General features: G+C 47.5%; 1 protein-coding gene across 1 annotated transcript; it reads left to right on the top strand.

The window, feature by feature from the left end:
• Positions 1 to 118: 118 nt before the first annotated feature.
• On the top strand, positions 119 to 15,568 carry LOC131208698 (putative inorganic phosphate cotransporter). The gene is made up of 5 exons (XM_058201518.1): positions 119 to 421; positions 12,931 to 13,562; positions 13,641 to 14,025; positions 14,094 to 14,332; positions 14,819 to 15,568. Exons 1-5 carry the CDS (start codon positions 232 to 234, stop codon positions 15,029 to 15,031), a joined length of 1,659 nt encoding a protein of 552 aa, XP_058057501.1. The 5' UTR covers positions 119 to 231; the 3' UTR covers positions 15,032 to 15,568.
• The last annotated feature ends 433 nt before the right edge of the window (positions 15,569 to 16,001 follow it).

The raw sequence follows: 16,001 nt of genomic DNA, 5'->3' as shown, positions 1-16,001 counted from the left end.
GTGCCGCGCGCCAGCCGTGTTATCAGTTAAGCGCTGAGTCAATTTGAAACCATTTCCATCTGGCCTCCGGACGTTCGACGATCGCGACATTTGCGGGCACGGGCAAGCTGGAGCAGGTTTATTTTAAGCACAGAAACACTGGCCACATCCCGCCAGTGCCGTCGCTGTGATCCGTCCGAATCGGTTGTGCCCACGTTCGAATGTGTAGCCGGTGATACAAGGATACACGAAATGATAAAAAGTATGCGATCGTTTGATTTCGGAGTGGCCGGACCGTCGGCGGAACGGCAACCGTTGCTGGGACCGGGCAAGGATCAGTGGCCGATCGAGTTTCGGGAGGGGAAACACTGTCCCAAGCCAGGTTGGCTGCTCGGTTACGGGGCTGAGGTGCGACATCCGTGGATGGAATGCCTGTCGAGAGGTGAGTAGCACTGAATTTTCCAATTTCGTTCTCTATCGGTTTGTGATTAGATAATATATTCACTCATAAATTAAACCCAACTCAATTAATAATAAGGACACAAACTGACTTGTGAAAAAGCAATGTTTGAAAAATGGAGATCTAACGATTTGGAATAATGAAAAATATAATACTAGAATATACAGTAAATGTGGCGATTATACTAAGCTGAGGATGATTTTAAATTTTGGTTTGACTTTCTAAATCAAACCATAACTTTGTTCAATTTTAAAAGTAACCGGTAATGGTTCTGCTCCGAGTGAGGTGCCTGATTCATTCATTTTCACCCTGACCATTCGACCTGGGCCAGGTGTGCCAGATCGGCCCTGGCCTTAGCACCTATGTGACGTCGTATATTCGGGCTAAAACAGCCTCTCTTATCGGACGAAATTTATACGCGACCGTGGCCTAGTGAAGAGAAAATCAGTGAAAAGTTCACACGCCGGAGAGGACGGACCGGTGGGGCCGATAAGATTGCTCGCTTCATTAATCTTCATCCTCTGACATCTTCATTCGTGCACTTCCGACATTCGGTATACACACTGGAACTGGAACGTGCCGCTCGCAGCTCGGTCGTGAATCCACCACCCGAAGGTTACACTTGGCTGGCAAATCCTTGCGCAAAAAAGTCATCGAATGCTAATCGACCGAAGACCGTGCGAGCCGAGAAAAGCCCGTGTGGCCAAATGATTAAACATTAACGCCGTCGCATTATCATAAATTTGCCCATAAACACCCACTAGAGGAGCACGGGGGGGGGCCTTTGAAGTCTCGTCGTCGAAGCAACTGACCCATGGACACACCGGTGTGCGGGTTGATAACCTACGCGTCCGAGGAGCGTCCGCGCTCGCGATAAGCAAATTGGTTCCCGCCGTTGGCGCCATTTTAACAGGTGTATTAGTGTCACTAATCGCTCTAAATTAGACCTAAACACGTCTCCACGCTCTTTTCCGCTCACTCACTGGTGGCCGGCTAGAAGCTTCTTTCGGTCACACCGCACTCGCTCCAAAGTCTCATTTGCATTTGCTAGAGCCGGGCTCCCCCCGGACAGTTACGCACGTGCCACCCAGTACAACGCAGCTTGCAACATTGGTTTGTGCTATTGACCCAGACGTCGACATAGCGTCGCCCGACGACTACGACGATGAATACTAACCACTTGGCAGTTTGGTACCGCAAATGTCACCGTCACCGGAAACCCGGAAGAAGAGGCCCAAAACAGTCCGGATTCCTCGGCCGTGCTTTACGCCCCATCGAGCAGAGAGTAAATTTAAAAAATCCAAACCGGCCACTGCAAGGTAATGCCGCTCCACACAGGTCCTTTGCTTTCGGACGTGCTGGAGAGCCGTTCCGAACGATTCGGCGAACCATTCCGCCCGTCACCGTGGAACTGCGCGAATGATCCTGACCAGCCGCAACTACCCGGCAGCCCGGCAGCAGCTGGTAGTTCCAGTTCCAGTGGTGATGTTCCACATTCTCCGGAGATCAACCCGCATATCTCCGGCACTGCACCGGCCGTGGCCGAGCATCCTGCGAGCGAGCCTGAGATCCTGGTACGGGCCGGGCACGTTCATCTTTGAAGTGAAAATATCAAAGGAACTCCGCAAGTGCCTTTGAAGTGCGTACGGCGCGCACTGTCTCTCTTTCGGTTGCCAAATTAATCTGATTCCGTTTTCATTAACATCAAACGCTTTGCGTCCGCCCTTCTCTCTCTCTCTCGCTCTCTCTGTCTGGCTCATTCCTTCTCTCTCTCTCTCTCCCTCCGGGGGTACCTTCCGATGGACAGAGACATATTTACTTTTGCGTCTCGCGCGCGCTTTGGTTGAATGAGGTTTGTCTATTGTTTCCGCTTGTTTCGGTTTTGTGCTGAGGAATGTTGCCACATAATGGGACTCAAGAGTGGCCCGGCTCCCCCGGTGCGGGGGAGACGAGGACGCGCCGACAGGTCCTCGCTTACACGTGGGGTTAACTTTTGAAGCGTTTGAAGTGCGACAACGGTTTGGGGAAGCTTCTTGCGCAAGCAATGGTTGAGGTTTTTTTTGTGAGCAAATGCCGAGTATCGACCAACCCTCGGGGCTGCTTCCGGTGGCACTGATTGCTTGTGATTGTTCTAGGGAAGAATCAGGAGACTGAAGAAATTGTGCGGAAAATGGACAGTAAGGACCCCTATTTCAATGAGTTTTTTTTCATGAAGTATAGAGTAAATATAAAAGGAGTTTATTTGAATTGTAACATTTTGAATTCTGTGTTCTAGCCTAGAACAACACGAGAGCAGTTTGATTTTTATCCAGTACTGATTTTAACTATGTTTAATAAATGTTGTATAATAGACGTCCTGTTTTGAAAGTTTCTCGAAGTATTGTTACAATACTTGAGCAAACCTTTAACCTCCTTTGACACTTCAATCATATAAACTGAAGATATCGACTCTCACTATGATCTGATCTGGATAATGTCCTTATTGTTACTTATGACAAAAAAATCACCATCAGTTTTGTTACTGCGCAAATCATTTCCATAACCGGGTTGTGACTTAGAAAATGCTACGACACTCAACGAGATTACAGTCAGTGAAGCTCCTAAACTTTTGCTCTGAAAACCCGGAGCCAGAGGCTATTTTGTCTCCTGTCGATGGCGAAGATGACACAGCGACCCTATCTCACTATATTGACCGCGGCAGGACATTGATTGATACGCGTACGGCAGACGAATTGGCCTTCCTGCATCGGACCGATAGGCCCTTGGGACGGAAAGCCTTCGAGAGTGCCACGGATGATACCCATCTCTGAGATACGGACAACTATCACGACCTCCAAGCGAGGCCTGATGGAACTATCTCTTACCGGGGGTTGCGGCCACCCCTAAAAAAAAAGCAGGGTGAATAAACATCAAGCATAAAGCCAACGATGGACGATTGACTTTGATGTTTCAATCAGACGCCGGAGTCTTCAGACCGTGTGTGTCGAAACACGGGGTGGCCATCGGTGGGCAATATCGTCTCGCCCAGATCCTTCCAATATTGACCGATTCACGGGGCCCCGATAAGTAGGGGCCGGTGTTTCATCTTATCTCATTAGCCAAGCATGTGCCGACTTTCTTATCGGCCCCCTTTCGACACGATCCCGGCACAATGGGCAATTGTTAGGCGCATGGCTCCTGTCTCATCACCGGTCCGGGGGAGTTTCGTTGTTGCAACGATGCTAGTTCCCGTCGTCGGGTTTTTTTTAAATATTCAGCTCGCCGGTGGAGCGCTCCTCAGAACGAGTACCGTTTTACATCTTTTTGCCCCATTTTGCGAACGAGCTCCGGAAGTGGTCCCGCTTGATTTGCGTGATCCTGATTTCGAAGTGATTCCGTTTAGCCAATAAATTTCCTTTCAATCCTTTATTGCCTATCTTTGTCCGACTGTCTACATTTTATAGGTGCGCTTTTTATGGATGTTTATCTAATCGGGACCTTCATTCTCGTCCCGGCTTATTGAGTCTGGTGTCCGTAAAAGAATAAACGATCGCGTTTTGAAAGTGAGCCCCAGTTCGGAAATCGAATTCGGTCCAAGGGTGGGACGTCCGTTTGAGGCAACTTTAACCAGTTTTCATCAGTAATTTCTCTCCGAAACTAGTCGCGGCTCGTTTCGGTTAGCCGGCTTGTGGGGAATTTTGCGCAGCCCCCATACCGGCGTAACGCACTTATTTTACATCGTCACCGTGGCGTGGCGTGGCCGTACACACATTTTCACCCCAAGCCATAAGATATTGCGAGGCAAGCGAAAAGCATCGCAAAGCATCATCCCGGGCAACAGCACGTCGATCCCGTATCGATGATGTTGGTCTAATTATGGGTCTTTAGCATGTGGCACCGTCAGCTGAAGACGAACTGGCCGTGAGTTGACGTTTCGTTGTCGGACGGAAGTCACTACCGGAGCCCATCATTGGAGGATGATAATAGACTAGAAAACTGACACTTTCTATAACATGTTCTGTCCAACATATCAAATTTCCCAAACTCTTTCCGATCTGACCCAAGGTTTTCCACTCTAGCACTGTCACCTTTTGAGGGAAGGTGCTGGATTCGGTCCACATGGCGACAGGTACGATTGACGATACGATACGGCAGATTACAGACCCTTTCCCGGGTGTGACATTCAATTACACCAAACGGAGTGGGCGACCACCGATCGGCGCCGTGATTCGATTAATCAGCATCCGAGCCTCATCATCGGCGCTCCGTATCAGTGGCAGGATGCGCGCGTAAATTGGGTGATTGATTTATGGGATCAACATACCACGATACCGGGAGCAAGGACGTAAACAATGAGCTGTCCAAGACCATCGAGAAAAACTCGAGCAAGATTCTCGTTATCGGACTCACCTCTCCCCGGTCCGATACAGTTTATCAATGAAGGGTGCTAAACCACAGTCACGGTGGAAGGTCATTATCTGGCCGCGGGATGACCCACTCGATGGGCGGCCGTTCACGTTGGCCGTGAATTAGGGCAACCCCTTGAAAGCCGCGGGGTTTTTGTCCGGGAAAAAATCACACATAAATCCATTTATTCAGCCGGCTTACGAATCCATAGTTGGGGGATGACCACAATTTCACCGGCAATGGCAAAGAATCTTTATCAAATTTTGTGTGAAAAACGAAATTAAAATTGCAGACGCATTTGAAATGTTGACTGTGGCTTATGGTGAAGACCCATGACCCAAAGCAGCATTCATCGGAGGTTCAACATGTTCTCAGAGGGCACAGAAGATATGTGCACGATGAAGAGTCAAGTTTGGTGGAATGTGAACAGTTTTGCTTACAGTTTTCTTCGATTGCTGGGTCGTGGTGCATCATGAGTTCTTGCCAAAGGATACGGGAACGGTCAATACGGAAGCAATCCGCCATAAATATCAAACCAACTCACTAATGATGTGACTTTTTCTTGTTCCGGACAGAACTGAAGTGGCCCATGAAACGATGACGCTATGATTGAGTAGATAAAGACGGCTTAGCCATGACTTTTTTTAAATACTTCGAGGATTAGATAAAACGCTGGAACAAGTGTATAATTTCTGATAGGGATTACTTTAAAGGGCACAAAACACTATTTTTACACGATAATACAAACGAACTATTTTTAATAAACCCACAAAGTTGCGAAGATTTTTTAACCAACCACGTACGGATCGGCGCAATCGGATCCTGGATGCGGGACGCTCGTGCTACCTCTTGAAGGGCCCTCTTGAAGACGATTGTATCTCTTGAAGAGGGCCGTTGGAAGTTCTTATTTTTCCATTGGCCTACTTCAGGAACTCCAGCAACTTGTAGTCGGGTCGAGAGTTGGTAACACAAATCTAACGATCTGAAAGGGTGGTTTAATGATCGTACTGGGCCGTTTGAAGTTTTATTAGTTATTAGTTGCCAATAACAATGCTGGACTTTGATGCGCTATTGACAACAATGGCGCACATTCAGAGCGAGTGGAAAGCGAAAACAAAACATGCCGAATTCGTGCTAGAAAATTTGGCACAAAAAATCCAAACAAATCCCAAGCTTTTATTTGAAAATAATTTGCATTATGTTTTAAATGATTTGGGGAAATTGACGCTAACGAGTCCGAACTCACTTCCAATTGGATCAACAATGCGCACCGTGCTTTAGATCGTGCCGAATACCTTGCCAACATCGGCCCCCAGCATAGCTCACGTGTTTGCGGTCTGCTTTTCGCCGCACATCGTCTGTCAACCCCGTGGGCCCAACAGTAATGTGTTTGCCCATTGTGTGGTGCCGCCTGAAACATTCTGTTGCGCTGTTGTGCCGTTGTGCGCCTGAAGCGAAAAATGTGTGGCGAAAAAAAGGGGTCTGAAGCTGGGGGTGGCGGTGAACGCAATCATTTGCCTATCGCCGGGGTGCTACTGTCATCATCCCAGCCCCGCCAGTCCGCCAGCCCTCCAGGGGCCACCTGTTTTGGAGTTGCCATTTGCGGAGTGCGCGGTTTCCGATAAGCACAGGAAGAGCAGCGAGGCACCCCGCACACACATAGAGACAGCGAGCCACGCAGACAGCGGCGTGCGAGTGCGCGAGCCACCTACGCCAGCCCCCCACTCGCCCTACCACCCCACCAGGGTGATCCACCACCCGGCGGCTAGGCTAGCGGTCCGGACAGTTATTTATGAGCCATACCTGCGCCGGTGAGCGGCTCAATCGGTTCGCGGACTCCGTGCAACATAGACGCCGCCGCGTAGCCCGTGATACCAGCCAGTCCGCTTTTTTGCGAACCGAACGCGTGTGAGGCATTCGAAAGTGACGACGGTTGGTGACTTCATAATCCATCCTTCCGATGCGTGGTGCATCGAAATGTGTAGAACGGTTTAAGGGACGGCGCTGATCCTTCGAACCCGATAGTGGAAAAACAGAGCTGAGTGAAACCAGAGGTCCCGATATTCTTGGGCGCCCGGTTAGGAGAACACGGGGTGAAGGCATTGGCGAAAGTGTTACGCAAAGCTACGGTGAGACCCACCAGCAACTAGTGAGTGGCTGGCGAATTGGCGAAAGTAGTGTCGTCGTCGAGCAGCGTCACCTGAACTTCGGCCAAAATGTACAGCAAACCATGGCAGCAGCGGATATCCCGACGTGAGTAGTTCGGGTTTGAACTGGTTCGAAACAGTCTTCGGGATCAGGCTTCCGATTGGGAATCGATTTGAAAGATTGTTTGAGTCACTGGAAAGTAGAAACAATCGAATCCAAAATATTGTGCACTTTCTAGGCGCGCGCGTTGAGGTGTCCTTAAACCGCCAGCGTTCAAGGCTCCCTCCGGGGAGAAGTAGTGAACAAAGTGTCCGGCGCGTGACGTATTTATGCGCCGACCATAAACCATTGACCGCGAGGTGGATCTCCTGGGGTTGGGGAGATAAGTCGCGAACGTGACAACTCGGCCAAACCGTTCAATGTCACATCGGCCTAACAACGATGCAATGAGCATAAATAACGCCACCGTCGAGTGATCGTCAATCGCTCAAGCCGGCTTGGCGGGCTCAGCTCTTTGATCACGCCTGTGACGCTCTGTGTCGAATCATCCCAAATCGTAAACCGGGGTTTGTCTCTTACTCTGGTTGAAGTTTTTCTTATTTTTTCCAATCAACAACACAGCTTAAGGGGCTTATGGGTGATAGAAAAATACTGCACGTGCCGTATGTCCTCAAAAAATTGCACGTGAGTTTGATCAGCGTTAAATGGCGATTTGTAACGGTTAAACGTGTGCGGAAGACAACGTGGTGGTGTCGCAACGATGCACATGCACCGATACCGGGAGAGTGTGTGCGGTGGGGAAGTTACATTACATCAATCCGTCCCGTAGTGCCATGGTGTTGGGTTGGTGGTGTGTGCTTTGAATGCGATTTTCCACGCCATAAACTGCTGCTGTTTCGAGTGATTGAGCGTGTTTTTGAAAGGTCTAGATTTTGAGCCCAAATATTGGGTTGGGCGAAAAAGTTATCGCCATTACTTTTGGGTGGTAAATTCAAAACTTTTGTTTAAGATCCGTTTTCGATAGTCAGATTTGCGTCAAATATGAACCATTTTGTTGGAAAATTTCTTACTGTTTTAAAGGCAAGGCTTCATAATGCCTCTCTTGTAGAAGGCTTGGTCGTTATTGGCGAGAAACTCGGGCAATCTTTTTTCACAATCCTTTCTAGATCGCAATTTCTCATCACTCCGTGAAGTTTTGCAATGCATGAAAATGGTGTCGATCGCTTCCGGACTATATTTCGTTGTCCTGGTGGAACACAACACCTTTTCTGTGGGTCGATTCTGACCGTCTCTAGCTGTTAGTGGAGATCAGAATTTAGTATTTGGCTACACGGACGCTACTCATAAGAAACGGTTTCTATTCAAGTCCCACCCGGTATACCCAGTAGAACCTTTCTGGCAGTTAGTACCGCTTTGGCAACCGGAACTGCTGTACTGCTTCACTACGATTAGATGGATTACTTTTTCCCCAACCCAATACTTGACACATTGAAGCCGTTTGAGTAGGTTGTTAATAATAATAATTCAGTCAGTATTTGTGCTCCCTCAGAACCAACGTACATTATTTTAAAAATACGCTCTTGCTGCGAACACCTAAATGCTGATCGCAAATGATCGATTCGTGTAAAAATATGGCCATTCTTTTGAACCGTCTGTAAACACCTCGACGATGGCGAAGCGATAATGGTGGTTGGTTCATAAAATTCGGTCAAATGGGTTTAAACTTAGACCCTGTTGACTCAACTGATTCAGCGCTGGAAAATGCAAGAAATTCGTTCGCCAAACAACCGCTTCCAGTATCTTCCCAAACTGCCGGATAGGTGCGCCCTGAAACCGTTGTAGGCCTTCGGCTTCGGCTCGGCTTCGATCACCCGGCCATTTCCGGCATACGAAATGGCAAGCCCAGATCGGTTCGATCGTCTAACCCTTTGGGCCACCCGGAGACGGGGAGCTGGCGTAACGACGAGAAGACCGCGAATGGCACGTCACTTTGTTTTATGCTTTTTATGCGTTCCCGGCCATGGCGCGGTATAACAATGAAAATACCGGAACGATGCCGTCATACGCCCCCAGGGCGGGGGCTCCATTGGTTTGACATCTTTTTTTTTTGGTTGTCAGCAAACCAATCGAAATGAAGGATGTAAACCAAGTGATTGGTGACGGATCAATTTGTACGGCAGTTTGTGTTCGTTGCTTGGAAAAAAGCGGAAAATGCGAATCTTTTTTGGGCTCAGAGTACACGGCACGGATTTGCTGAATATTACCCAGCAGTGGTTCAAGTTCCGGTGGTCAACCAAAGGGGGAAAAACCCGAACACATTTTTTACGATTTCACAAAACGGCCACCAAATCGCCGACGGCGATTGTTTGTTGTTTGTTTTGCTCATCGCGAAACCTCTAAAACAATGACCGCCAGTGAAAACGCGACGCATCACGCACGAACCACTGACATACTCACGGGGTGTTGATGCTCACCACAACACCACAGAAGGTTGCCTCCGGTTCAGGGCCTCAGGTTGGTATCAGGTTTTCAGGTACACCGTAAAAAATGTCTCACACTTTGGCGAAGATAGTGGTCCAAAAACATACTGCTCGTAAAACCGATAATATAGGGTGTCCAAACTAACGTTATTTTTTCATTTGGCTTTAAAACGAAAACGACTCAATATTTTTCGGTGCTTGAACACTTATTCGAAAGGTTGATTCTTCAATTTTTTTATGAAAAACAATTTTGATCAAATGTTCATGTTCTCAGCTTCAATTTCGCCAAAGAACCAATCAGCCAAAATCCACACCAAACAGTCACTCTTTGTGGATGCATTGGCTTTTCTTGCACGATGTATGGGATTTCCGAATCCGAAATGATCTTTAATGAAATGTGCTTTTGGCGAATGATTTAACGACTTACCAATTTGGAAATAATTGTTTCATCTTTCCCAATTTTCTGCAACCAAAACTGTATTTTATACATAAACTTTAAAAATCTACGTTTAATGTTAAGCATCGAATGTTTATAATGTTTAAGCATCGAAAAATATTTGGCAGTTATTTTATAAAACCAAATGAAAAAAGAACGTTAGTTTGGACACACTATACTTTAGCTGAAGCTAAAATTTTCTAGTTCCTCCTAATGCCAAAGTCCACTTCTCACCTTCTCAGTGGTGGTTTTCCGGTAAATTATTGTAAGGTACTGCCTCCGACCAAAAACCACAAATCACTTCCACAGCACTAGCACCTGGGAAGAAATATTGCTACTCCGTCTCAGATCGATCCAAAATTGTTTCATGGTGCTGTTAATTGTTTGTGGTTGGCAGGCAATTTCCCTGAAGCTCAATTTCGAGAACGTAATCAGAAATCTCATAAAAAAATAGTTTAACCGTCAGGCGTATCGTACCCAGTGTTGACTAAAAGTAAAAGCTCAAACACGGCCGCCGTGGCTCAAGTACGTTCGCCACTTGACGGGAATCGACACATATTGTAGAAAACTGGAACAGGTGGCCAAACCCCGGACAGCTCAGTGGTCAAGTGGCCGCAGAAGACCCTGGAATCGGCTATCTGGACAGCCCTGCGGCACTTGAATCCTATTGGCTAATGTCCTTACCTTGGCATCGAAGATAAATGTGGAGCGGCACATGTTCGACACCGTTCCCAATGTTAATCTTTTCGGCTCAATCAACAACATTCTACCGGAGGGGTATTCCCCAACCAGGCTAACCTATTAATGACGGGTGGTATTTACTGTGACATTCCTTAAGGCTCATTAAAGATGCATGGTGTTCCGCAACGGATACCGCGACCGCGTGTTGACCGTGACCATATAAGTTGGGTAAATATTTTGCACCTTCCCCACAAAATCCATAGCGATTTGTGCGAAAAATTACTGGGGAATCCCCCCGGGGCGACGCACGAAACTCTTTCAAAGTGTATTTACATATGTTCGCTTCACTAGCGATGAAAGTGGTTTGCGATGCCGGCATTGAATCGCAATAATCACAGAATGCCCCAAAGTCCGATAGGCGGTAGTACTCGAAGGACTCGTCCGTTGCTGGGCCACAATTCGCCTATCGTTCGTTCGACCTTAAAACCTACTACCCGTTTACAGCCTATTATTAGCATTATCTGGATAATTCTATTACGACTCCGCGGAGATAACTGTGCTCCTTGGTGCCGGACCCCCCGCTGGTTGGTTGGGGTCCGGCACCGATTGATTAACCAAATCCTTCGATCAAACCGATAAGGAAGTGATGGCGCGCGACTTTTGTAAATCTTATCATCCACGGACCGGCTTTTCATCTAGTACAGCTCCCGGCGGCTATTCTACTCCCCATTGCTGCTGATAAGCAGATATCAGCACACGCCACGGTGGCCTTCACGCCATACGCTGGGAGCGTCGAGCGTGGATCCATGATTGATTGAGCTGCGAATCACACTGGGCTGAGCAATCGATGCTGGAGATGCCTATCGCGGGCCTTTTCTAGTTGATGAATTTATGATACCCAACCCTAGGCGGGTGATGTCTAGTTGGGTGTGATTGTTCTTGCCAGCACTGAGGCTGACCTGTTGCTTCTCGCGCATTGTGAGTAATCAGCTACCGAACAGCTGATGGGAATTATGGGAAAAGCACAATTCACTTTAGAATGCAAAACTGAAAGTTCTCGAACTCGAAACGCACCGAGCCAGCGTGGCGTGAATTAATTAACACGCAATCGCCGTCTGTCACAAGCTTCACTTGGTTGGCTTTGTGCTGTCAAGACGTTGTTAATCGTTCAATTTGCTCGATGATCGTTCGCCTTCATTTAGTACCCAGCTCTCGCGGTTCTCACGGCGTCGGCAGCGGTTCTACTTTGTTTGTTTTATGCAACGACCAGCTGATTCCAGCTGGTAGTAAATAAAATCGAAAGGTTTTCCCCTTTGTCGGGACAGGTGCTTTTCCATGTGAGACAGGAATTTGGGAACAGAATGCGATCGGTTACGGTGTGTTTTAATGAGAAATACCTGTATGCAGTGTTGATGGAACCGTGGCAATGGCTTTGTTTTGAACAACTATTCGTAGACACGGAATGCATGCTCAAAGAAAGCCTTGTTTTATGGCTAAGACGTCTGACCTTTGTTGATTTGAAAAAGAATCAAAGCAAACAACCTTGTTATTGAACATTGCTATGAAGACCCCAGACTTAAAAGTGAATAATTTCTCATGCGTGAGGGATAACTTTTAATATTTTTCAATCTGTTGAATTAACTACTTTACTGGATCTACATCTACAATTAATGTGTCTCTAAAATTGTTTTGAAAAGACAGAAAAGTGTAGTCTGATAAATTTTATGAAATTGTTTACCATGAATAAATCATGTCGATCGATAGCACTGAGGCTTCTAAGCCGTCTTCTACATCTAAGGTGTTAAGTCCGAAAATCTGACAGTATTTACCGATGTCAAGTCGTTTATAGTTGAGTCAATCGGAGAAGGCTTTCGTCTATCAGAAAGGCAATCAGTTGCAAATCAATCGAGTGATGTGCCGGTATAGTTGCTTTCGCTTAAGTTTCGTACAAGCATTCTAAATATTTTGTGTCAAAATTAACCCATTTCCACACGATGCTGGAATTTCTAAAAGGTGTGTCCATTTTATAGTTTGTGTTTTGTGATTTAAACAATCGGTTGTAAGCGTTCTACGGGAATTGCGATTGCCAGTGGCCAAAGGACATTCGTGAGAATATTTGTAGTTGCAGCCTACGTTGTTTTTTCAGTACAAATTTTAAACAGGGAGAAGAATGTAATGAACCACGCGAAAACTAAAGAAAATACCGGATAAAAGTCGTGTAATTAACACGTGTCGTGTCGTGAAATTTGGCCAATTTGATGATACCAATCTTCGAATCGAATCTCCAACGAATGGTTCCAGAGCTCAATCTTTTAACAAGCAATTTTTCGTTTCCTCCCTTCGATCCAATTCGAATCCAGTTTTTATCATCCCGCAACGGGTCGTCCTGGCGATCATGGGCTTCCTGGCGATCATGAACGCGTACACGATGCGCATCTCGCTGTCGACCGCCATCACGGAGATGGTGAACAAGACGCACGGTGGGTCGGAAGACGACGGAGGCGTGTGTCCGATCGACGAGTCCGCGGACCCGGACGACTTCACCGGCGGTGAGTTCGACTGGGACGAGGAGCTGCAGGGCATCATCCTGTCCTCGTTCTACTGGGGCTACGTCATCACCCACATCCCGGGCGGTATGCTGGCGGAGAAGTTCGGCGGCAAGTGGACCCTCAGCTTGGGCATCCTTTCGACGGCCATCTTTACACTCATCACCCCGTGGGCCGTTCAGTCCGGTGGCTCGACCGCTCTGATCGTGATCCGAGTGTTGATGGGGCTTGGCGAAGGCACTACCTTTCCGGCGTTGAGTGCCTTGTTGGCCACCTGGATCCCGGCGAAGGAGCGCAGTAAGCTGGGGTCGCTAGTATTCGGCGGTGGTCAGGTCGGTACGATCCTCGGGAATCTGCTGTCCGGGGTGTTGCTACACAACATCGACGGGTGGTCGTCGGTGTTTTACTTCTTCGGCGGTTTGGGGATTTTGTGGTTCGTCATCTTCGTAAGTATCTTCACAGTGGCACATGGCACAGGATTGATTGACGTTCGGGCTGACATTCAAGTTTATCGACACTTCCAGACACTCATCTGCTACAGCGATCCAGAGTCGCATCCGTTCATCACCGAGAAGGAGAAAGAGTACCTGAAGCGGGAGCTCGGAACACTGGAGCGTGATCGTACGCTTCCGCCGACGCCTTGGCGCTACATCCTGACGAGCGTTCCTATGATGGCGCTGGTGTGCGCCCAGATCGGTCACGATTGGGGCTTCTTCATCATGGTGACCGATCTGCCGAAGTATATGAGCGATGTGCTGCGGTTCTCGATCAAGGACAACGGTCTGTACTCCTCGCTTCCCTACCTGGTGATGTGGATCGTGTCGCTGTCGACCGGTGTCCTCAGCGATTGGCTCATCACTTCCGGTCGCATGACGATCACGTTCGGCCGCAAGCTGTTCACCACCATCGGTAAGTCCCGGAGACGACACCGGAAAAGGGTTCGCAACTGAATCGCTTCCTCCCAAAACATATTCCAGCTTCCGTTGGGCCGGCTTGCTTCATCGTCGGTGCCTCGTACGCCGGATGCGAAAAGGCGATCGTCGTTATGCTGTTCACCTTCGCCATGGGTCTCATGGGAACGTTCTACCCCGGCATGAAGGTGAACCCGCTGGATCTGAGTCCAAACTACGCCGGCACACTGATGGCCATCACGAACGGTATCGGTGCCATCACCGGTATCATTGCTCCGTACGTCGTCGGCGTAATGACGCCCAATGTAAGTATCAACTGACTTGACTGCTTTTCGGTGGATATCATTTGATAATTTTATACTTCTGAAGTAATACGATAAAATGAGGACTTTGCTGTAATAATTACTATTTAATTTATTTATTTAAAAAAACAGACAGACAGACAAAGACTAAATGACAGTTAACAACCTAACATAACTTAGAACTAGAACTAACAAACTAGATCAAACTCTAAACGCAACTGAGGAAACGATCGCAGAAGCCGGTAACGAATACAAGAATTTAACAGTAACATGGATTAAAACAGTTACTAAGAAGACATGAAGGGACTGATGAGTGAAGAGAAATTGAAATTGCTGATCACTAGGACACTTACTGCAAGAGTAGCTCTACTATTCTAAAAAAGATTAGTTTATAATAATCATTTAATAATTTTGACGTAATTGGCCTCGGTTTCGCACAGCGTTTTGCGTACTTATAATAGATTCTCTTACATTCTTGTCATCTTCTAGCACGGATTGGACGAGTGGCGCATTGTGTTCTGGATTTCGTTCGCCATCTTCAACGTTACCAATCTGGTGTACGTTATTTGGGCCTCGGGCGAGGTGCAGCCCTGGAATACGCCTCATCTGATGAACCAATCGGTCGAGGCCGGCGAAGGAAACGAGTCGAAGGCGGCCGAGGCGCAGAAAAGTGCACAATCTCAAGATGCCATTAAAAACTGAAAGAATACGATAGGAAGCACATCACTATCGGATGTGGAATCAGAAGGGATCACTAGGGACCTCAGATCCCAGAACGGTGTGCCAGCAGGTGAACTATATTTGCTAGAAAGCGTCTGGCGACGGTCGACCGCAGGAGAAAACACGGGATGTGGAGGAAGTTAGCGTGATATTCGAACAATGCATATTGTAAACCTCATTTTAGTGGCATGGCGACTTACGTCCCCCGTGAGTTGTGTCGCGACTGTTGCACTAGGAGCTGTGTAGACTAACGCTAAACGCCAGGTTTGATAAGACAGAAATTGTGTTGATTTATTTATACCACCATCACCCTAGAATTAATCCTAGTTTAAATCTAGATAAGCACCTAGAGGCAAGGTGAGGGGTCGGAACCTCTTCGCAGCCGCGCTTTGCTCGGAACAACATCGTCTGCTAAGCAGAGGTGCGCTTCCCGGTCGACGGGAACCGTTTACTCCTAATATCAGTTTCAGCAAGGTATGAAAATGATGTTCTACTTAAAGTGTAATGGAAGAAAATATAAAACCATGAAGAAACCGTCAATCTTGTGAGATCGAGCGTTAGTGGAAGTTACTAGCAACCACACTTCCACACGGCTGAATCTATAAATTCGAAAATATGCCTGTCGTATTGAATATGGAACCATCCGCGTGGTTATTGGTATTTTGTAGTCATAATGGTGTAAGGTAACATGTTTAGTGGCTGTAGACTACAGCTGTTCCCAGCTATTGGTGTATCATTGAAGATGCTACTTTTTCGGTGCTAGGTGTCCTCGTGCTCCGCTGGTTGCCGCCATTGCGGCGTGAGTTTTGAAGGTTGCTCATTTTTAGTGGATGACGGATAGGAGCGTTGGAAACGCAACCATATACTCGTATCCGCGTGCAGGAGAACAGCGAACTAATAGCTGCAGCCAGCGGAGAGCAGAAAGAACTATGAGATGGCCCCGTTCCTTTTC

The sequence above is a fragment of the Anopheles bellator genome, chromosome 2 (assembly GCF_943735745.2).
Source record: "Anopheles bellator chromosome 2, idAnoBellAS_SP24_06.2, whole genome shotgun sequence".
Taxonomy (NCBI): Eukaryota; Metazoa; Arthropoda; class Insecta; order Diptera; family Culicidae; genus Anopheles; species Anopheles bellator.
The sequence above is the reverse complement of the archived record's forward strand: the minus strand, read 5'-3'. Positions and strand labels throughout refer to the sequence as shown.